The 25,208-nt window shown below is 42.6% G+C and overlaps 1 protein-coding gene across 3 annotated transcripts in view; it reads right to left on the reverse strand.

Moving 5' to 3' along the window:
• The window catches only part of stard13b (StAR related lipid transfer domain containing 13b), a 61,509-nt gene that overhangs the window by 29,582 nt on the left and 6,719 nt on the right, over positions 1 to 25,208 (reverse strand). Inside the window, exons 2-4 of one of the 3 annotated variants that reach the window (XM_080772610.1) lie at positions 24,128 to 24,271; positions 22,679 to 22,831; positions 18,852 to 18,882 (exon numbers count right to left, since the gene is read on the reverse strand). In XM_080772610.1, coding sequence (XP_080628736.1) covers positions 18,852 to 18,882; positions 22,679 to 22,831; positions 24,128 to 24,271 — 328 coding nt within the window. Of the gene's footprint in view, positions 188 to 8,523; positions 8,937 to 18,851; positions 18,883 to 22,678; positions 22,832 to 24,127; positions 24,272 to 25,208 lie in introns of those variants that run through there. The other 2 variants (XM_080772612.1, XM_080772611.1) reach the window with 2 other exon arrangements.

Here is a 25,208-nt window from a genome sequence, read left to right on the forward strand (position 1 = left end):
TATCCAGAACGTCTCCTGCGATGGTCCATTCTCAGGTAGATGTCCTGAGTCTCTGGGGTCATACTCCCAAGGCACTCGCTGCTTGGGGACCTTGGGAGTTCCCTAAACATGGCTGGTATGATCTCCCAGAACTGACACCGCTAGAACTGGTCCCTGACCGCTCCACTACTACTCTCTCCTACTAACAGAAGACTTCACATACAGACGCAACCAGCCTAAAAATGAGCAGAGAGAGAGCAGAGGGAGTACAGCTCAGGGGGAGGAGTGCCAACACTTCACTCTACCTCTCCAAGTCACGTGACTACAGAGTAGCCAATGGTCAGGAAGCACTTGGAGTCCTGCCCACCATGCTGAGCTGAATCCAACGTCTGTGTGGGCGCTTGTCAGCTTTCCCCTGGTCTGGAGGGAAATATAAATACCAGTGGAATGCCTATGAACTGAGTAAGGGGAGAGGTAGTGGAAGGCTTAGGAAAATAGTGGCCTTTAGACCCACCCAGCACAAGAACAACTCGTCTGCTGTTGCCATTCACGCACGTGCCAGTTTCACTTTTACCAGAGAGAGTCTGTGCTTTGCCGTGAAAAGCACTGAGGGTGAGAGAGGTTGTTTTCTTGGTGTTAGAATGCTAATTTCTGTTCCCCAACCCCCTCACGCAACTCCCAGCGTCCAGCAAGCCAAAGCCTCTTAACTCTTAGCAAGTCTCCACAAAGTGTGAGGATCCCTGGAGAAAAACCCTTTTAATTTGAACACCTTATATAATGAAGATTTTAGATCCCTTCAATCTAACAATACGCTAGTCAGGGAAAACATGACATTTCTGTTCAGTTGAAATGGACCCCCAAGACTCAAGACTGACTGAGTACATTTCAGTGCTCTTTTAGTGATTGATTGATTGATTGATTGATTGATTTATTAACAGTTTGCAGAATGGGTACATTTCAAATGAAAGCACAACTCAATACAAAAAAACTGTTACTGTGGACGACACCATGATAAAGCATTACACTTGTTTACAACAGGGTCCACCATTTTCAATTCATCAGAACATTTAGAGATGTACAGATTCCCACTTCCCACTTACAAAATCCCACCCGTGTGAAGTGAGGGGCACTCTTATCATCATACATCATCATGATGTAAAATAGACATTATGCGTATTTGCTCAGACACTATGACGTAAAATTGTCCATTCATTGTCAATGGGAATTTAATCTGAATTTAATGTGTGTGGCACACACGCACTAACGCGCGCGCGCGCACACACACACACACACACACACACACACACACACACACACACACACACACACACACACACACACACACACACACACACACACACACACACACACACACACACACACACAGAAACAGCGCATCATGGTTTAGCAGACAATGAGAAAGGCAACTGGACTAGCACAGCGATGTCAGCCAATAAGAAAACCAGGACTAGGCCTCTCCATATGTGGAGCTGACTATCATCACCTGGATCTCCATATATGAAGATCATGACACTGACCTCATCAAACCCTGGCTAGTCATACATGGTTTGACATACTAGATCTGAATATATGGAGCCGGCCAGCAACTCTATATTTGACCTCACTGACACCAGATTAAATGTCTCCTGCTTCTCAACTGTGCCGTATTAATAAGCTCTGTTGTTTCAGCACAACCTTGCAGTCCTCGCCATTTAGGACGATTTACTGGTATCTATCTTCTGTTACTGTATGACATGTCTTTACCAGTCACATGGGTTATGATGGTGAGCAACTAAGTGTGAAATTATCCTTCAGCGAAAGCCAAGAGTTTAAAGAGAAAGACATCTTGGACTTGTATATCGGTATCGGTATACAAATGACTGAATCAGTCATGGTGACGGAAAACGTTCATATTATGCAGAAATAAAGTAGAGCTCTTTAAAATACATACGTATCAATGGATTTACAGTATGGAGAACAACGCCGCTTACACCTGAAATAATCCATATCGGTGCACTGCAAACAGACTCCACCCGCTGCCAATCAAAGCCAGCCACTCACGACAGCCATACAGACCGCTTTGGCAGTTAAAGCACAGGGGCCATACTTATGAATAGTCACAACACAGCCCCTGTGTCTGGTTCCATATCGTGACTGGCACAAAACACACCCTAGCTTTTAGGCACAAAGATCACACTTCAGAGCCACCAACACGTTTTCATATAACCTGTCTGGGGCGTAACAGTGTTCTACACACCTCTACCAGGAGCTATTTTAAAAGAGTCATAGTTTGCTCAGGTATTGGGTGGTGGTGTGACATTGGGTAGATGATTTCATGTGTTGACCCAACTGTAAATCTTGTATATACTCACACTCCCAGTTTTACGCTCTCTCTGAGTTAAATTAACACTGTGGATTTAACTGTGTACACACAAACACATTGCAGGAGTAGCAATTATTTCAGGTACCAGATCCTAAAAAAATGATGCAGTTTGTTTGAGTGACAGGTGTGTCCTCTCTGAAGCCATTTGGTACCCCCTACCTACCGCCCTGTCTAGATGAGAAGGAAATGACTGGTAGTAGTATACCTGTATACATCTCATCTTACAAAATCAATTACACCACTTTGCAACAGCATAACGAACAAGCTAGTTGAGATGATCAGTACCTTCACTGAAATGTCTAGCACAATATTTTTAAAGAACTACAGTACGGTAAAGGGGAGGAAGTGGATGAACTAAGGGGAGGAACCAAATCTAGTTCCTGTTCCTGTTTTATTTGTATTTTATTTGTACCTACTAGGTTCCCAGATTGTTGCGTATGAGACCCTAGCTAGACTTTGGCAGTGCTGGGTGGTTCTTCATGCCATGAAGAAATAGCTGTTGTTCTGTGTCCTTGGAAGGAGTGTCATGTGTCAGCCGCTGTGGCTGCAGTCCTTATCAAACTTGTTCTAACACGCCCTGTCTACATTTCAGAGCGGAATTACTAGACAGCAATGGCAAAGGAGTCTCACATCATGCAGACACTTTCAAGCACGTGCACGCACACACACACACATGTCTGAGTGACAAAAAGGGGATTTTATTATTTAATATATTTAATTGCAATATTGAGATATACTTCTCTCCGTGCGCACACACACACACACACACACACACACACACACACACACACACACACACACACACACACACACACACACACACACACACACACGTCATTGTGGAACAACCAATTCAATTCCATTTGAAACAACAGTCATTGTAAAGAGAAGTCCAGTTGTCATTCAGCACTCAGCTATCATTTCAGAATCCAGACAGGTGTAGTCACAAGGGATTATTTTCTGTGAGTCAGGTTTGGTCCCGCGGCATAGAGAGAGAGATCAGAGGCAGCTGCGTAATGTTTAGGTACCAGTTTGATGTGGTATGTTTTCAGTGGCAGACACATGTAATCTGCCCAGGGAAGCATGGCTATGACGTGGCTACGCTTGTGGCTTAAGAAGCAGTCCCAATATGACTGATGAATTCCACCCCATGAGCCAAACAGCCTGACCGGCTGTGTTTAATTCTGGTGCTGGGCTGCAGTTTTAATCACAAATTAACTTAATTCATAAAAAAAGATTTATGATGCAGGGGTGTCTTTTTCTCATGTTAGAGCACGAATGTCAACAAAGTGTGGAAAATGATAGAAGTGTAACAGCAGCAGGCATTCCACTTCAGGCAGGGACTGTTATCAATGTGATTCACAACTTGAATTTGGCTGCATAGCAATGCTCTTGTTGTACACAACTACACATGCATCATTTTTGGTATTCAAACCATTATTATTATTGAAGAGTAAGACATCTTCAGTAATAAGGCTTAGACTCATATTTTAGATGTGTCATATATGGATGCACAATGTGTAGGAGTTCAATTATATTACTATCAGAGACCGCCTTACACTGAAATGCCTCATTTTTTGTGTACAGTGCAGTACAAGCACAGGTGCACACAGGTACAGACACTGTCAGACAGTGATGGAAAAACTATCAATACCACATTGTAGAAATACTCTGTTACAAGTCTGGTATGTTAAAAATGTACTTGTATAATAATTACTAAAGTTATTGGCATCAGAATATAAGTATAGCCTATGGGCTGAAGTGGTTAATATGTTTTGTAACAATAAAGGTGGTTGCACACTGGACACGTTTTTCGGAAAACTAACGGAAAAACGCAGCTAAAAATCTGAAAATGCGTCCAGTGTGCACTGTGCAGGGACCTTAAGGGTAGTGAAGTAAAAGTACAATATTGAGATGTAGTGGAGTAGAAGTAAAAGTACTGAAAAGAAAGACTCCTAAACTAAAGTAATACTTGTATACATGTACATAGTTACTTTCCACAACCTGCAGCATGGTCTTTCTAACCGCCAGGCCACCCTGAACCTCATCCTTAGCCACATCACCACCGTCATTCCACCCATAATCACAGTAAAGAACGCCCTCTCACATATTATTATTATAATAGCACACACAGTTCTATTAATGTAGTATCAAAAAACACAAATTATATTATGCTGATCCTTCACAGTCACACTTCAACACAGACGACACTATCTAGATAAATATCTAGATAGATAGACATATCAAATATTTGCTCGCATGACCATTTATACACTAGAGTTCACTGCATGCCAAAAATGCACTGTGAAAAAATAATAATATATGTAATACGTACAGGTGCTCCTTTGAGTACTAGCCAAAAATAATAATGTGCCCCCCTGCTTATATGAGACAATTTAAAATGAAACTTCTATGACATTATTCCGGGAGAGTCTCGCCTTTATTAAGGCAGAGTTAAACTAGAAATGCACTCTCTCTCTCTCTCTCTCTCGCGCCAACTTGCGCCTTGCACACAAGTAGGCCATGTATGTATGGCCTACTAGTGCACAAGCAGAGCACGCCGTGCAGTGCACTCACCACTGGCATCAGAAAAGAAACTGATATATTATGATATAATGCTCTGAGTCCCTATAGAGCTCTCTGTCTGAGTACGACTGCTGCTCTGAGTCCTAGAGCTCTCTGCTGTCTGAGTACGACTGCTGCGCGCACGCACACGCACACACACACACACACACACGCACACGCACACGCACACGCACACACACACACACACACACACACACACACACACACACACACACACACACACACACACACACACACACACACACACACCAAAACTACCAAAGATCCTGAAGTTGAAATAGAGAACTATTCAATCATCAGAAACGACAGAAACAGACATGTTGGTGGTGTGTGCATGTATATTCACAAAGATACTGAATACATTACTCATACTGACTTGCAGCATGATGACATTGAAACTGTGTGGGTTGAATTAATTTTCAAAAATGCTAAATCAGTATTAGTTGGCATCGTCTATAGACCACCTGACCAGCATGGGTTCTATGATATACTTGAGGGGTGCTTAGCTGGGGAGGAATGTGTAGAGAAGATCCTGATTGGCGACAATAATACAGACATGCAACGTAAGGAAGCACCTGTGTTCAAGTCATGCAGTAGGTTCTGTGATCTGCGTAGTGTCAGTCAGCTAATTACCCAACCCACAAGAGTGTGTGATTCTACTCAAACTGTCTTTGATCTCATTCTGACCTCGGACCAATCCAGAATCTCCAAGAAAGGTGTTATTGTATGCGGGCTTATAGTGATACTTTTATGATTTTCTGTACCCTCAAAAAACAAAAACTAAAGTCATTTCTAGGGACCTCAAAACCTATAGTGAGGTCTTTAACCTTGAACTGGAGAGTCTGGATTGGTCCGATGAGCTCAGGAGCACACTAGTCGAAGAAGCATGGCTTGGCTAAACACTAAACACCAGCTCCTTTGCGAACCATCAAAACCCGCTCTGAACCATGGATGAATTCGGACATACTGACTGCAATAAAAGCCAGACAAAGAATGCTCGGAACTTCTAAAATGCAAGTCCAAGCTGATCTCCAAACCCAACTGGGCATCCTAAAAACCAAATCCGCAAAACAATTTACTTTATCAACGATAAAGCTGAGGAAAACAAAAACAATCCTCGGGAGCTCTGGAAACTACTAAACAACCAGCTAGGCTGCGGTCAGAAACTAAAAACCAGGTTTACAAACATAAACATCAAATCGAACGACACTGACAAACTTGATGTAGCCAACTACTTAAACATCTTCTTACAAACATTGCAACAACGCTGGTTAACAAACTGCCCTCCCACTCTGGGCGTTTTGGTGTAGAGCACATCAAAACCTTCTACGAAAACCTAGGTGTTTGTAAAGATGATTTTAAACTAGCAATGGTAACAACTGAGGATGTACTTAGTGCCCTTCAACCCCACAAGGCCACTGGCCATGACAATATTCCTTCCAAATTTCTCATAGACTCAGCCATCTCTATAGCCCCAATCATCACCCACATAATTAACATCTCCATCAAACAGGGACAGGTCCCCCTAGATTTCAAACTGGCCAAAGTAACCCCCCTGCACAAGACCCTGGCAACTACCGCCCTATTTCTATTCTTAGCTCCATCTCGAAAGGAAAAAATTGTCTATGAACAGGTTGAAAAGTATCTTGCCACAAAAAAAACGAATTTCAATCCGGTAGAGAACAGATGGTGGAGGTGAACGGAACACTGTCCCCTCCCCTCCCAGTGAGCTGTGGTGTTCCACAAGGAAGCATACTAGGGACTTTACTGTTCCTAATTTATGTAAACGACATCAACTTGTGACTGCAACTTGTTCCTGTTTGCAGATGACTCAGCACTGCTGGTCTCTGACAGGAACAAACTGCAGGTTGAAAAGGCACTAGCTCAGCTCTGAACTCGGTAGAATCTGCACCTGGCTCACGGATAACAAACTATCTTTACACCTGGGAAAAACTGAATCCATTCTCTGTGGATAGTAGTAATCTCAGCAAGGCAGATGAGTGGACCTACCTAGGGTCCATCCTGGAGGCAAATCTTTCCGGTGATAAAATGGCCACCAACGTAATAAAAAAAGTCAACCAAAGAACAAGATTCCCTTACAGGATCTCCTCACTGGTCGACAAAAACACCTTGAAGACCCTAACAGGAGCCCTCGTACAAGGTTTCTTCGACTATGCATGCACCTCTTGGTACCACCAAGCACCTCAAAGGCCCTTAAAACAAGGCTCCAGACTTCCCAAAACAAACTGGTCAGGCTTCTACTTGGCCTCTCTCCCCGAATCCACCTCACCCCTGCCCACTTTGACAGGCTGGAATGACTTAGGGTTGACAACAGTACAGCATCTTGCAATGGGTCTGGTCCACAAGATTCGATACACTACCAAGATACCCATGTACCTGTCTAAATACTTCCTTAATGTCAAATTGTCAATGAAGTCCACACCCACAACACCAGAGGGAGTGCAACAAACCATGTCCAACCCAGATTCGGCACTAACAAGGGACTAAATTAATTTAGCTCCTATGCCACCAAAATGTGGAACGCCCTACCAACAGTCATTAAGACATGCAAATCCCTTGACTCCTTCAAAACCGCTCTCAAAGGGCACCTACGGAAGGCTGCAATTCGAAACTAAAATCTGAATCCCCCACCCCCCTCTATATGTTTTTTGCCTTTTTGCCTTTATGATTTCCTGTCTTTGGCTATAGAAGTGTATGTCTAAATGTTTTGATGAATTGAAAACGGTGGGCCCTATTTTAAACAAGTGTAGGCCTAATGCTTTTATGGTGTCGTCCACTCAGTTAACTGTTTTTGTATTGAGTTGTGCTTGAAATGTAGGCTATTGTAATTCTGCAAACTGTTAATAAATAGGCCTATTCAATCAATCACACACACACACACACACACACACACACACACACACACACACACACACACACACACACACACACATTCAAAACAGAGGACCTAGCTGTCACCTGCGTAATTACTAACACAAACAGCCGAATGAAATAGGTATCCCATTCCGTAGTCTAGTGTGCACTGTGCAGTATCGTGTTTTACTGTCAATATTGTAATTACACGAATAAACCTAACCAACTCCTGTCAGGCTGTCAATTGATCACAATCATCTTTCACCGGCTGCAACCAATTTTAAACACGTCTTTGTCAGAATGTCAGTGGCATCCTACCTGCCGACACATGCTACAACAGCATAATAAACTAGCGCTAACTGTCCTATTCTATTCTGTCCTATAATTTCATTAATTTGTCGCAATGCCAGTTACACATGGCAGGTTATCCTACTTGTGTGCGTTGCAAGTAAAAGTGAAGCATCAGCGCCACTCCGTGGCCTAGCCTACTTGTTTTAAAATAAAATTTGTCCGGCGCATTGAATTTGGTAAAGTTGCCCAGTGTACGGTAGTCTATTAATTTCGCTGAATCCATAAAAATGCCCAGGCAAAGTGTTTTATTTAAATAAAAAAGTTTGTTTTTAGTTTTAATTATATTTATATTCAATAAACTTACATTTTGTACATTGTACAAGAGATATTCAGCCTACTAGGATACTGACCTGCGAGCCGCCGCTCCCTGATGTTTCTCCATAGTAAATCCCAAGCTTTGGACGTGGAGTTCCTTAACTGCTCACTGAAAGATCGCCTGAGCTTCAATGACTTTCGTTTAGATGTCATTGCAAGTCCTTGCCTCGGTCATAATAACAAAATCCTCTTATCTCACAATCCGTTATGTGACTGATGTCCCGTAAAAAGCGCACCTTAATTTCTTGATAGACTATAGACTAGCCTTCTGCAACTGTGGCTTTGGATGGTCCTCAAACGCTGGTTACTCCGGCCGTGGTCCTCTGCCTCAGAATTTTGAAAAATAATCGAGTTCATATCCCAATAGGAAATCCTTCAGGCTAAAAGTGAATAAGCAGCAGAACCAAGTTAGAGAGGTAGACCTTCTCAGTGCAGACCAGATGTGTGTGTGACGTGTGTGTGTGGCTCCAAACTCATCCACACAGTAGGCAATGCAACGCTAAAAGACCACTCACCCCCAACTCCCCCCACTCGCTGTCCTTTTCTACTCTTATGCTCTCTCTCCCTCTCTCTCTCTCTATTTATTTAGCTTACCAATTTAGAATCAAATATGAACTAATCTGACCTCTCCATGTTCAGCCGCATTTGCTTTTGTGTGATTTTATAAAAGAGATGATAACAGTAGACTAATGAAAATATGATCTACTAGGCCTACTGTAGTCACCACATCTTTGGGAGAGGAAGTAGGATAATAATTCCATAATCATTATAGGAAATAACTGCAAAACCTTTCCTTTGAAAGTTATAAAATCAAATCAGCCATATTGCTTTCATGGGAATTCACTGGTATTAGTGTAAATGAAAGTTGAGCTCCTCTGACTTTTGTTTGCCCACCTCCATATGGCTTGGTGAGCATTAGGCTACTTCATTTCAACATCGGCCCTAAGCCACAGAGTCGTGGATGGCTGATTTATATTACAATGTCACACACTGTAGTAAAATGTGCGGCTATCAATGGCCATTTGTGTGGATGGAACAATTATGGCTCAGTATTGGCTATCTATCTTCCAGTGAAATTATGGCAGTGTCAGAAATTACCCAACGAGGAAACTGCCTCAAACTGAATGGGATTAGAAAATATATTGGTCAGTCAGTTGAAACAACGTATATGCCAGACAATATACTGTACAAGGGATGCGTTAAAGTAGCCTACTCAAACACTTAGAAACATGTTAAAGAGGACATGGTCGATCTCATACTCTCATGACTGTGTTGCCATTTGTGTTTGAGAGTGTGACCTCTCACCGGGTGACGGTGACTGCCATGCTATTTTCAGCCCCACTTGTCTAGTGTCTATGCTTACAGGACAGAAAACTGTATATTTGGATGCACCCCCCTCCCCCCTCTCTCTCTCTCACACACACACACACACACACACACACACACACACACACACACACACACACACTCTAGTCTCTAGAGAACCTGTTTCAATAGATAGAAGAGTAGAAAAGTCTTAGGAGACTATTATTTTCCGGTGATAATACGAAAGTTAAGACCAGTTTATACTTTGTTGTACACAGTGTCACTTGCAATAATTGCATCACAAGTACACAGTGTGTATCTCCTTTCTTAGGGGAATTTCTTTTTGACAGAAAGCGTTTCACTAAAGCAGCTTGATAAAACATATTTTGTCCATTCAAAATAAAATTATCTGATATAAAGTGATAGGGTGAAAGAAGGATAATGAATGAGTGTATGTGGATGACAGTGCTGTGTAAACAAGGTGTTCATCTTTCCAGCTCTTAAGTGACTGACAGGGTGTGGAATCCAGGGTTAGACTGGACAAACGCCATACCTGTCAACCAAAAAGAGAGTAAAAGTGATGTATGGAGTGAGATGGCAGGTTTGGACCTCTTTCAGCATCAATCACCAAAGAGGCAAGCAAGCTTACACAGTAAAATCCTCAGTGTTCATTTATCTATTTGTAACAACATGAAAGTGTTGCACTAGTGTTACACTAGAGGTTGTGTTCATCCTCAAAGAAAGAGATTGTTGTTATCTTTTAAAAGAGTATTGTGCCTACTGCCTAGACAATGACTTGACCTGTGGCGGAGTTTGTAATAGTGGAAGTAATAGCAGATACAAGAAGAGGAAATGTCAATCAGCTTGAGAATGTTTGCCTTCACTGACTCACTCACTTGTTTGTTTTGGCCGGACAATGTTAGAAATAGAAAACACCAACTTTCTTCCTTCCCTGAAAATCTGCCATATTTTCCAGAGATATGTTCTCTTCTCTCTTTCTCTTGTATATTTCTCATTTTTACTCTCTCTGTCACACAAACACTAACACAAATGCACAACCCACACACATACACAAACATTTATTTGTATACTTAGTTTCCAAATTCCATAACGTGCGTGCGCACGCACATGCGCGCGCGTGCGCGCGTGTGTGTGTGTGTGTGTGTGTGTGTGTGTGTGTGTGTGTGTGTGTGTGTGTGTGTACTCGCGCCCGATGCTTGTGTCCGGTGACTGATGTGGAATGCTGCCCCGATAGCTGCAGTGGGAAAATCCCAGATGTGAGGAAACTGATTTCAAGTCTGTGATTGGGTCATGTTGTTGGCCAGGAGGTCCCACACCAGGCCCCTTGAATAGTCTGGGAGATTACACTTCCCAGCCTAATGGAAACAAGGCTCGGGGAGCTCTCCCCTGGCCCCCGAAGGCTCGTCCCAGGCATGTGCTATAAATTTCCTGACCATATATTCCCAAGCCGAGTTCATTTTCCAGAGGAGTCCCACATGTGGTGTATATCTGGGTTTAGATTATGGGTTTGGGGAAGGAGGAGCCGCGCTCTGCTTACACAGAGTCCGGTCCCCATCCTTTAAACTGGCCACTAATTCTGTTTGCTTAGGGGACAGCTATAACGTCATGGTTACCTTGCCAGCGGACGATGTCCTTCATGGAACTGTTAATCTCCTACTGACAATCAATTAGATCCAGCCATCTCTTGTGTTTTTCAAAAGACGACAGATGATCCATACAGCGAGTAGAATTTTGAATAATGAACCATCCTCTGGATAATAGGCCATTATGGTTAGGCCAATCTACATTATGCCTGTTGTAGGCTTGTAGCATAACCTGGCTGCCTGCATGACAATATTAAGCGAGACAAAAATTATGTTAGTTTAGATAATCATAAATGTGTTGTATACGTGACTGGTCCAAGGGCTCAAATACATTTTGTATAAAGAGGCTTGAAGAATGTAAAGCTGGCACGACAAGCGTACATGACTATTGTTTAATTGTTGTAAAAGAGGGGAATGACAAAGCATGTAATGCTGTCAGGTTTAACGCTCCATTCCCCGAGAGAAATCCCTGGGAAAACCTTTACAGCATTCAGCACCTGGTCCTCATTAGAACAGTAAGGATTTAATCACATCACAAGTACCTTTCTCTCTTTCCCTCTCTCTTACACATACACACTAACAATGACGATTTGGTTTTTATTGGTTTCTATTATTTTATTTAGAGAACGTAAGACCATTTCACACAGAAGAAACTGCCCTGAATGTATGAATGTGATTACATTTCTGGTATTGCTAAATTGACCCGTTATGGGTAAATTAACGCTGAGGATGTGTGTGTGTGTGTGTGTGTGTGTGTGTGTGTGTGTGTGTGTGTGTGTGTGTGTGTGTGTGTGTGTGTGTGTGTGTGTGTGTGCGCGCGCGCGTGTGAGTGTGTGTATGAGAAAGTGCTTTTACGACAGATGTCAAATGACATGAGAGGCTTTGTATGCAATACTTAGGGGAACAATGTAAACCTGCATAACACAAGGCCAATAGGAAGCTCATGTCTTGCTTCATATTCATATTATATTACACACTAACTAAAGAATGGCATTGATCTATTTTAAGAAAAGCCCTGCCCTAAGAGAACAACTGGCAAAGTCAGACAAAAACAGATGACAAGCAGCTACCTAAAACTAGGATCCATCAAAGGCCCTTCGTGTCACATGCACGCGTGTGCGTGCATGTGCGCGCGCGCGCGCACACACACACACACACACACACACACACACACACACACACACACACACACACACACACACACACACACAAAGAAGAAGGCTGTTATAACATTCAAACGTCTGAACCTTCCAATTTCAGAACTAGATCACCTTCCTGATTCCACCTAAACTTAAATGTAATCCATCGGTATCAGTGCTGCTAAAATCAGTATGAAGTACACTATAGGTATTGTGCTCAGTCCAACTAAAACACAAACAAACCTCCTAGGTGTGTAGGACCAGACAGCAGGAAGTCTGCACTCTCTCTGTCTTTTATTGGTCTGTGATTACTGCGTCAAATTGTTTAATCCAATCTAAAACCCACAAGAAAGCCGTTGTGGTACACTGCACTGAAACACTGCCTCTTTTCATTGGTGTTCATTGTTGTTTTTTTTGGTCCCTTTATCCTGATACAGGTGGAAGTGGAAAGCTGTGTAGATGTTGAACAGCGTGGTGGTTACACACACGACCTTGCTTCACTGCAGAAGTGCAGTGTGATATGTGCGAGCCATGCCCTGCGTACTCCTGGCACTGAGAACAGGCTCTGGAAGTGCAGACTGCTTGCCTCCTCGCAACATCTGGAATCTCTGTGGTCTTTGTGGGAACGATGGGAGACCAGTAAGACAGCTAATGTGGTTACTATATCTAGACAGATATAGTCTTGGCCTGAACAAAGATTGTGTGTGTGTGTGTGTGTGTGTGTGTGTGTGTGTGTGTGTGTGTGTGTGTGTGTGTGTGTGTGTGTGTGTGTGTGGGGGGGGGGGGGGGTGTGTGCGTACGTTGGTATGGTTAAATAACAGTCCATTAGTTTGCATTATTTACTTGATTTCATATTCAGCACACACACACACACACACACACACACACACACACACACACACACACACACGCGCACACACACATACACAGTCGCAATGTTGACTGTTCAGTTACATTCCTGTGCAAATATCTGATGTACTGTGACCCACTGGATCTGCAATTCCTTGCTAAATCTAGCTTGTGTTTCTGCTTGTGTTCTTGGCTGGCAGCTGAGTGCTGGACCAACCTGTTAGTCTTTGTGCTGGTTCACACTCACACACATCGCTTGTGTGACAGCCTGGGCTACCCCACAGCGCCTTCGCAGCTAGTTTACAAAACCCAGACCCAAATTCCTGAAGACACATGTATGCTACGTCCACGCACGCACGCACACAGCCACACACGTGCCCACACACACACACACACACACACACACACACACACACACACACACACACACACACACACACACACACACACACCAAGTCTCTCACCGTATTTGTCCTAAGGAAGTCGTTTATTATATTTACTGGCTGGTTCTCTTTTAATAGGCAGCTTGGTTGTAATTGGTACTCAAGATAATAAAGCTGTTTCCCTATTGAAAAACAGGACATAGATTTTGCACCAAATGCTGCATCAATAGTAGACACTAAGTTGCACAACCAACCCAGAAGAATTCTACCACGGCAATAAATTAAATGAAAACCTGGCAGGGGTTGTTAAACATCATGATGATGTCATTCAGTGTGGGCCGGGGCCTGCGAGGCATTATTAACTACAATTATGTGTTGAAATCACACTGAAAACAATGAACGTTTTTTTGTACAGAAGTTAAACAAATCATTTTCTCGAATGTTTTCACAACCTTGACAAATTACTGTATATACAGACTTACAGAGGAAAGTCTCGAAATACTACGAGGCAGGCTCCCTTTTTTCTCTTTCTGTCAAACAGCCAAGCTAGCCTCTGCACTCAGGAAACCACAAGTCATTTTCCATCTTTTCCACGTGTGGAATTCTTCATGCACTAGCCATGCCAGCAGCACCCTTTATAGTCTACGCTGGATCTACACATGACGACTGACTTATACATTTAACTCGTGATGTCATTGATTTGGCACCTGTTCACCAATGGAAGTGAGTGGGAGTAAAAATAACAGCATAATCACATGAAAAGTTGCTTTTCCGCACTACAACGTAAAACCAACATCAAATAGAGATATTTCAGTGCCCGGCATTTGAATAGTCACAGAGTAGAAAAAAAATGTTAGGTCATCATGGCCAGGGAAAAGCTCAGTCCTCTAAGGCCATTGCCTAAGCTAAGGCATTTTCTTTGAGCCAAGGTTCTGTCTGAAAGGCAAAAGAAAAGAAAACTGACCGACTGCAGTCGTCATTCAATGCACTCAGTACACTGTGTAGGCCTATTTTAATTCAACTTTAGATTTTCTAATAGCCCTGGTCTGAGGGCTACATGCACTCCCGATGGAGTTGTACCTTAAGTTGTACGCTAACTTATTTCATGAAGAAAACAGCAGCGAGGATAGAATCCAAGAGAGAATATGGTAGACTTAATATCCTTTCTCATAACTCTAGACATTCAGCAACATCTGATACCAATTTGCCCCACCCCCCAACCTATCCACCCACTTCCTTTGTTGTACGTGTTCTGATTATGATCGTGCAGGTGACAGGCTGTTCCAACATTCAATGCAACGAGGCCCTTGTGGTGTGCATATCCCTGCAGCAGGCCCGAGACAGGCCTCCAGAGACACAGACAGAGCAGAGATAGACTGCAGCTGTCTGGGGTCACTTGCCATAAGTAAACCACTGGGACGCAGTGACCCTGGGTGAGACATGGGGCCTGGGCCTGGGAGAACAGCTGAACAGCACTGGAGGAACACACGACGGTTGAAGGAAGACACGGCAGCATTGTTGAAATACATTAGAAACCTCAGACATTATATAATATCCACCGTAACTGCACGGGTGTTTTATAGTACTGTATACACACATGGGGCCTACAAAAGGGTCGTTTCACATGCACAAAGATGAATGCTCACATTGACCAATCTTATGGGAGTCATGGGAAAATACTTGGCAAATGCTTTTACCTCTGTCACACAATAATTCCAAAACATATACTTATTATACTATAACATATACAGTATGTTTCACTGTGTTCACTGAAAGTCAATAAAATAAAAATCTAATTCACAGTAAAATCTTCAGCGTTAATCTATCAATTTAGCAACATTTAGGATATTAGTGTAAAGGTTTAATGCATTCCACTAGCTATTTAATCATTCAATATAGTGCGTGCAAATGACATGCCATTATAGAAGCCGGAGACTCGAATGAGCGTTCTGAAATTAAAGTCAGTATAGGACCAGCAAGCTGCCTTTAGTAATCAATCACAATGTGACATTTCTTACACTACTAAGGGAATGGAAAAATGCTGGCAACACCAACCAAAACATTTCAAAGACGACGCAAAAAGATCTTCCCTTATTTCTGGTCAGGGAAGTAAGCCAAGTTTCTGGAGTGCTTCCCCAAGAGTCATTCACATGGAGGTGTGAGGGACAGAGGGTCTTAATAAGAGAAAATAAGCTCCTCCAGAGATTCAGAGAACTACCTCTTTGTTTTCTTCCAGTCAGTGACAGGAGATTTCCACAGTCAAAGTAGATTAGCGTATTTATTCACACAGACACTCTAAATGGCCACCGTCTGTCTGTTTGAATCCCGAGGGCCAGAGCGGGCAAACTGACACTTCTAGGACAGGGTTCTGGTTGAAGCCTAATTCAATACCTTGTCATAAGACTATGTCGCTCACTGAAAATAACTAATTATCAACTGAATTATCGCCATGAATCACATTGAAAATCAATTATTTTCAGCAAGTGAAACGGCTGCAGGAATAATGAATTAGACACAAAGCTCAGTAATATCATTCTCCACTAGACAGGTGTTTAGAAAGGTGACCAGTACAATGGAATGTACTGTATTGCACACAGCCAGTTAATAGTTAGTCTTTGAGGACACTGTATAATGGCAGATTTCTTGGAACACAACATTTTGCCTGCTACCCAAATGACCTGACAATTATTACAGCAACACATCTACAGAGTGCATTAACAAAACAGACAGATGAATGGAGCTTCATTGTATCTGGACTGTACAATAACTCTGACAGGGACCTAGCTACTTATCCATGGAGAAATGAATAGTGAAATATCACCATCTGCTATTTCTTTGATTGTCACTTAAAGCTGCATGGGTTATAAAGATGAAAACTCCTGCCTCCTCTCATTATATTATCTACCAGAGAAAAGCATTGCTACTTTCCACAACAACACACAAGACTGTGGAGTATCCACTTTCATACAAATAATATTGTATGAGATTTCCTCATAAAAGCCCCTTCAAAAAACAAGGTTTCCATTTGTACTCAATCAGTGACACTGACACTTTCGAACATTCTGCCTGTTAATTAAAAAAAGGTGTGTGTGTGTGTGTGTGTGTGTGTGTGTGTGTGTGTGTGTGTGTGTGTGTGTGTGTGTGTGTGTGTGCGCGCGCGTGCGCGTGCGTGTCAAGGTAATGATCAGGGTTTACACTTTTATAGCACAGAGAAGCATGGCTTTCATTCACTCACACTGTGGTGTTTAGGATCTGGATACAAAGAGCACGCTTGCACCCACTGGACAATGTCATCATAATGAAGTGAACACTGTTGTTATAGTCCATACGGCAGACCATCTGCTCCCCTCATAGTGGGGTCATAAATGAGCTCTGCTTAGCTCAGCTGGAAAATACAAGCTGGAAAATGTTGCATAATATTGTAAAATCCTGAGTGTTCATCTAACTCTACTCGTACACATACATTTGTATTCTCTCTGGGTTACAAATGGATGAATGAACACAGAAAGATTAGCTTGAATGTCTCAGAGCTTCACTATTTTCTAAAATATAACCTCATGGTTATATTTTCGTTATATCATGCAAAGTATATTGTGATTGTGAGAAGTCTAAATTAATTTGACATTGACAGTCACTTTTGGTCCCGTATATTTCAGCCAAGATACCCAACTAAAAAGGAAATGGTATGTCACCAGCCATGTGGCTATACAGTGTGCTATTAAAAAGGGGGCGGTACACATAGGAAAATGCAGGGCAATGAATGACTAATGCCTGCATTGCTTAATACTAAGGAAGTGAAAGACGTGTTGACAAATTAGTTATCAACCATGGCCACATGCACCCCCACTTAGGATTTCCAAAACATTACTATTAATGAATAATAATGAATTTCATTTCGATAGCGCTTTTCCAAGTGCTCAAAGCGCTTTACAATGGTTCATTCATTCGTACATTGGGAGGTGAAGCGGCGAACAGTCAACGCCAGCGTCCTCACTTGCCACATTCACACACCAATGGTGGCAAGCTCCCACCGACCAACTCATTAGGCAGTGTAGGGTTCAGTGTCTTGCCCAAGGACCCTTCGACATGTGGTCAGGAGGAGCCGGGATTCAAACCGCCGACCCAGGGATCATTGGACGACCTGGTCTACCTCCTGAGCCACAGCCGCCCACTATTAGGTATGCCCAGCAATCAATCACGATTCATATCACATACACGTTGTTGAGAGGCAGCACATTAGTCGCGCTAAACCACGAAAGTGCAGTGGAATTTTTCCAGACCACATTGTACACTTATGTGGTACCATCTTGTACAACAGAGGTCATGTGAGAGTGCAACCTGAGCCTAAAATGGCATGTACCCAAATCCTGCAGCTGCCCCCAAGGGCCACATCACAGCGGGCCAAATATTTCCCCCCAGCAAAAACAGAAACAATGATTTGGCATGCTTCCTAATTTTAACTGTGCCCCGTCAAGTGACCAATATATAACAGGGCCTTTAAAATAAGAGACGGTGTGGTTGGACATTCTCTAGACATCGGTTGGGAGGGAGGCCGTGGACACCTGTGGCCGTCATTCTGGTTCACATTGTTTAAGGCTTGAGCAATGCCACCCTGCTGGCTAGAACACTCTGGGGCTTTGGAGGTTGAGTATTGGGAAACTGCAACACTGCCCCAGACACCAGTGTGAACCCAGTACAGTCTGGTATATTTGTAATATTCATGATCATGTAATTATACGGCAAAAGCTCAGATGAGTCTCTGAAAAGAATTATATGAATCTGAATGATACTGATGCTGTCTTTCAAAACCCAAAAGACGTATTGTTGTTTTACTTTGCCGGAATTTCTTATATTCACAAAGTAAGTCTGATAGCAACTTTCACAAAGCAGCCATAGCACTGTAAAAAAATGTTTCATTTGGGTGGGATTTCAGCATAAACATGGATATCTTTACACTACCAGTGTTCATTCAATTACCTGGTGATTGGAACTAAATAATTTAGTTAAACTAGACCTTCAGCCATTCAGACTTAAACTGTTTTTTTAACATGGACACTATTTATTTACACATAAAATGTCTTACCTGCCCCTGCATTGGTCGTCTTGCTGAACATCTGAAAGACAAAAAAAAGACACATTGGCTATTTGGAATCCATACAATGATGTGCAGCACTACAATGTAAAACTGAGGAAGCCATTTGTACCTGTAGACAGTTTGGCTGAAAGCACTTATCCTGAATAACAAAGGGAATGATTTCTCTCTTCATCCGTATATAATGAGATCATCATCATAGCAAAGTAATATATTATTTAGCTGTGGGCAATGTTAACGCAGTACTGTACAGTAGCAGTTTGTGATCGTAAGGTCTTATAATTTCATGCCTTGTGTAAAGGTAGCAGCATTTACAGTTTGTTTGTTATTGGCTCCTAGCTGTCCCCCATTTCAAATGGATGCATTACATTATACATACATACTCTGTTTTGTGCCGGCGTTGTGAAGCGAATATAGCAGTTCTACAAACTCACAACTCACTGTAGACTCAACAAGCTTGAACATCAGCTATTTATGGCCACAACAATTCAGGGATATTGTGTGACCTACTGTATACACGACTGCCACTTGACTGACCAATAATTGCATGAAAGGTATGTTATACATAAGGCAAAACACAGGTCAAGCCATGTTGACCTGTGTCAAGATTGGCTCTTGAATTCACAATCCCACAGTGATGGCTTCTTGAGAAGGAACTGTTACTTCAGTAAATATGACCTGCTATGCTAGTTTCAACAGACAGCACCTGACTTACTTTCAAAAGGAAAGTCATGAAGATGTGTCCCCCCAAGAACAAAATAGGTGAAAAGGTTTCACAAGGGTTGAAAACATCACTTTCTCCCACAACATCAGAGGAAAGGCCCAAGCATATCTTTAAATCCTGCCCCCATTTTATTACATACAGCGACAGTGCATCAGTTCAAACAATTCCAGTCAGATGGTGAACACGTCAAAGGTTGCGGGTCACGACAAATGACAGGCTCCATGCAGGAAGAGCAGAGTCCCTTTCAGGACTGTTGTCAGTGGGAGCATTACCCTCGCTAACATCAACAAGGATGTTTATATGGAATGACAGGTCTGTGTTGGTGAATGATAGCTGCTCTCCCAGACACTCTCCCTGAGAGTCAACAGCACAGTCATACCAGGTGACAGAGAACTGCATCCTCATTCCTCAGTTCCATCAGTCAGGAATCCTCAACTCAATGTCTCTATTCAATGACAATGTAACAAAGCAAAGGGGAGACACACCAGATATTTTTGTATCATCTGAACCTGCATTGAATAGCAGAAATAAAACTGCATAGGCCTATAATTTAAACTGTAAATTCAACAAATCTTGTTGGATTACTTTTGAGGAGTTACATGATTTTGGCATGATTCTATAGGCACATGTATAAAGTGAATTGCTTATGCAATTATTTTGGTCCCTAGATTTCCCAAAACACAGTTCTTGAGCTATTCATTCAAATATTATTAGGCCTATGTATATTATGTATTTATTTATGTATGTATTACTTGGCAGGTTTGCCCATCTGACATATATTTGTTAGACAAGGGAGGACGAGAGGAGAAATATACAATACGTTTTACACAGCGAAGCCTTGCTTAGCAGTCCAGGGTTTCCTTTCAGAATGTGAACCACCATACTTATTCATCTTCTGTGGTTGAGCTAGAAAGATATAGCCCCAGAGAGACTGCATGTGGGCCTTGAGGCCAAGGGTCTACCATTACCACAGCCTGTGACTATATGTAAGTAGAACGATAGCTGGAGGGTTATATAATGCTATATATCCATGCACATCCACATAAACTACACGTCCAAGTATAGGACAACCAGCATTATCTCACACATTTGGTCAGTTGTATTCTTAAGTCTGCAACTGTGATTTAATCTGCATTGCATTCTCACACCCAGTTTCATACTGACTCAAGACTAAGAGTCATTATCAAAGATATACAGAGGGGTCTGTGTGAGGGAACCATGACAGAAGAAGAGGGAGAATCAATTTCAATTCAAAGGAGCTTTATTAGCATGAGAAAACATACGTTTACATGATACTAGCCAAAATTAATGTGCAGTGTGGTTGACCTCTCCACCCATCTATATTCTGAAGCTCTACAAGGTCATGCTTAAACCATGGTACAAGGCCCGATCAGCACACCCTTTTCCGAGGCAGAGCGAATCCCAGTTTAATGAGCCACATTGGTCCTGTTACAGAATAGGTTCATCCATCAGAGCTGCAAATTCTTTTCACTTTTACTGCAGTTGGCAGATGCAGGGATAAGGGGGACAAAAACTAAATTCACCCAACACAACAAACCGACTACACTGTAAAATCCTTAATGCTGAGAATTTTACAGTGTACAGTCTGGTTTTGAGACTTCGCCTTAAAATGAAGGCGGGTGATGTTTGTCCGATTTGTGTACTAGAAACTGCTTTCGTAACATTTCAAAATGCCCTGCCCCTCAGTGTGACTGGTATGACATTAGAATTTCCACATTTAAAAGGTGTTGGGGATGGTGTTGATGTAGCTGAGGATTGTAGAGCATTGGGACCGAGCTTATCATTAGCTGGGTCAATGTAAAATAACCTGGTACTCACTAAACTGGATGAAAACACGCTAGCAATGCACAGCCAATCAATGACTGCCTAGACACCTCAACCATGACCTGCACTGCATAGCCTGTGACTAAACGCACATGACATTTTTATCACATGTAAACTGCACCATACCTAAGGTTAAACTACAGCCAAAGGAATTGTCTCTGACTTATGTGATCATTCCCACCTGTCTCCCTCTGTCTGATTTTCATTTATGTCGTTGCCATTCTTGAGAGTTTGTATGGGTTCCACAAAATGGACAGGTGGACTATGAAATCGGTTGCTTAAGTGCAAATTAATTTATAGCCCTTAAAATAAAGACATCTATATAGAGGACAGGATATAGAGAAGCCGAGTTGTTACAAATGAATTTGTTTGTCTACATTCTGTAAACACTCTGCCATCCATGTCCTTTAGGACTGTACTGCATATAGTAAGATTTATGGTATATGATTTGTCCACCATCTTTGTGTTGGAAAGCCTAAGCTGAACATATTCCTATTGCAAAGCTCAAATATTTCTTAAGACAGGAGATTGTGAATTGCTAGACAGACGCATATTGTGTGTGTGTGTGTGTGTGTGTGTGTGTGTGTACACGCGAGCGCCATAGCGTGCATGTGTGTGTGTGTGTGTGTGTGTGTGTGCGTGCGTGCGTGCGTGCGTGCGTGCGTGCATGCATGCATGCATGCATGCGTGCGTGTCCACCTCACCCTCACCAAGTAGGATATCTTAGACATGATAGTGAAGTCAGTAGTTAAATTGTGTTTTCCTAGGGTGATACTACTTAATTAACCATACTCGTGTTTAAAACAATAACATTTTGACAACTCAGATGCATTGATTCCCTGTGAATGGTTGTAATCACCTGGTCTGCTTGTATCTACCATCTATCTATCTCAGCATACTTTCAGGAACAATCATTTGAGGTATATTGTTCATTTGTGAAACTTGTGAAAAAACGAAAAGTTTCCCAGCCACCAACAGGCAGGAACTTTGAATTAGGGGGGGGGGGGGGGGGTTTACAGTCTTTAAATTACTTTTTGCAGTACAGGAAACGCTTTGAGCAGGTCATGGCAGTCACCCAAAAAAATCCCAAATCAGATCCCATTTAAAGAAAGGATGTTTTCAGTATTGTATATTGCAAGGAACTCTGGAGCTCACAGACAGAACTTTGCTACAAAATATGTTCTCCAACACATATAAGTCAAGCAAATAATTGGAAGGACTGAAAAGGGCTTTGAGCCTTAGAGCTTACCGTTGTCTTTCTGTTTTTTGTTCTTATTCCAACGGATGTGCTACGTCGAGCTGTGGGGGACCTATTGTGGCTCCGGCATTCTTCCTTTTCTGATCTTCGGAGGGCTTGGCTGTTGACGGATGGGTTTAATGCGGTCCTTGAATCAGCATCGCTCTGCAACAACAGGACAATAATCAACACTGGACCCGTCTCTCTGCCAGAAGAGACCAGGACAGGATGGGCTCTTTGGTGGCCAAGGGAAAAGAAAACAAGAGGCTGAGGTCAGCGGCTGGGGAAGACAAAATCTCCACTCTCACTTCAGCCTGACAGAGACGAGACAAAGGAGCCTGTATGTGTGGATTGTCCTTTGAGAGGACAGAGATTATGACCTTGTCAAATACCCCAGTAAAGATGTCTTGTCTTGCCCGGTTCCTTAGTCATTAGTTAAAGCGAGTAATAGTGAATGCCTGGGATGGTTATGCAGATGCCTGCGAGGCATGTACCAGTCTCTCAACCATTCCTAATGGACTAAATCATACAAACATCTTCCTTCAACACAACAGCCTCTCTGTGTGGTACATACATAAGGACTCCAAAAGAGCACTTTTGTTCCCAAATGCTAACTCTAGCAGGATATTTCATGATACATGCCACCATGAGAGGAGCCTTTTTTAGGGACAGCATTACATGGTCCCAGTTGGAACCTCAAAGCACAATGGCTGTTTGTCTCTGCCATGCCATTCTGACTGATTCGGGTGGAGTACTGGAGACTCTAGTATCACATCTAAGAGACTTGCATCATAAAATGGACGCCAGTCAGTAACATAGTAAAAGGCAGACAGACAAAGCCCATAGTGTCATAGACAGATAACCCTATCCAACAGCTTTAAGTCATACAGTCAAGCTTATGACTCATGAAAGATCAAACATGTCCAACTCCGAACCATGGTTTAACCACTTTAAACCTGGCATCCCAATTTTGATCATGTCATGTAGGCCTATAGATGAAAAGTGTCACATTTTACAAGATCTTGTAGTACTTTTCATGTGTGCACCATTTGGTATTACAGTACATACAATATATATAAATAAGTCCTAAGTGTCTAACTTCCATGTTCACAGTCACAGACTTTGCTGGAGCAACCAATGAAACTTATTGCTAGTTAGCGCAACTTCATATCAACCACACCACGGGGCAGCTCACATGAACTGATTACTTCCTGTTCCGTATTTGAGATGGAGGCACAGTGTTCTCTGGGAGAATGCAACAAACAAAGGTTCACGCTGTCTTCTCCAGTTCCCTTGAATGGGCATTCAGGCCGATCAGTAGGAGTCAATAGTGCAGTGACAGGACACAATCTCCTGCCGTCTTCCCACGCGCACACGCTGTGCATTTTCTTTGTTGGAGCACCCAGACAAACTTGAGTCACCTGATGGCCATGATAAAACATTTTGAAAATGCCTTCTCACCTGTTTCTTGCGGACGGTGCTGGGAGTATTGCAGGGGGAGGAGCTGGCACTCAGGGCCTCCTCTATATCCAGGTTGAGCTGGTCCAGTTTCCTCATCAGCTGGTTCATAGACTCAGACCATGGGGACTTGACATGGGGAGATCTCTGTGGAGAAACAAGAAGCACGATAAAGACACTGTGATCTCTCTGGAATCAGAGAATAACGTTAATTATGTTTCACTTTTGTTGAAGAGCGAGCTAATAGCTCACAGCAGGAGGGACATCTGATATCAGGGTCATTTTGTCTTTGCGAGAGGGACGGACAGGGACGGACCTCACCAAAATGATTTGCTTTCTAACATAATTTATTTTTGTTTACCTCAAATGTACTTTTGTTTACATCAAATGTACTCAAATGTTGACCTCAAATGTATGATGGTCTTCAACCATCACGCTGTTGAAATAAGATACTTGATCTAATGAAGCTGTGAAACATTCATTGCATTTCCAGCGTTGTGTGTACCCCATAGTGATGATTTGATTGGCTGGGCAAACGGAATGTGAGGATAAGAAAAGTAAGGACGCCAAAAGTGATTGGCTGGAATGTGATGATGTATGATGATAAGAACGCCCCTCACTTCACATGAGTGTGAGTTTTTACTATTACTGGCTGTCCTATCCTTGAGAAGAGAGCCGAGGGAGAGGACATTTTATATATCTCCTCTAAAGGAAAGCGTCATTACAATGTGTTGCGTCAATGTTAGCTTGAAAGTGTGGTATTTTTGGCGAGCAACACAGCAGTGCGATGAAGTATACATTTGGCTTAAAGTTGCAGCTGCTGGAATGGTCATGCTAACAGGTCTGTGTAATGTACTACAGAATAGAAGGATTCTGTCTGGTCCACAGCAACATACCCCCTCCCCCCGGCCTTTATTGCGAACGCACTGAGCACTTACTATGAGACCTAGCAGATCATGTCTGTCTGTCTGTGTGTCTGTCTGTGTGTGTGTCTGTCCCGCTATACGTCCAAATATGGAGTGTGTTGCATCAGCAATCACTCAGCTCCATATATGGGCACAAAAGGGGCCAGGTCCACATATAC

This window comes from Protomyctophum bolini (assembly GCF_963924005.1).
Source record: "Protomyctophum bolini genome assembly, chromosome: 9".
Lineage (NCBI taxonomy): Eukaryota > Metazoa > Chordata > Actinopteri > Myctophiformes > Myctophidae > Protomyctophum > Protomyctophum bolini.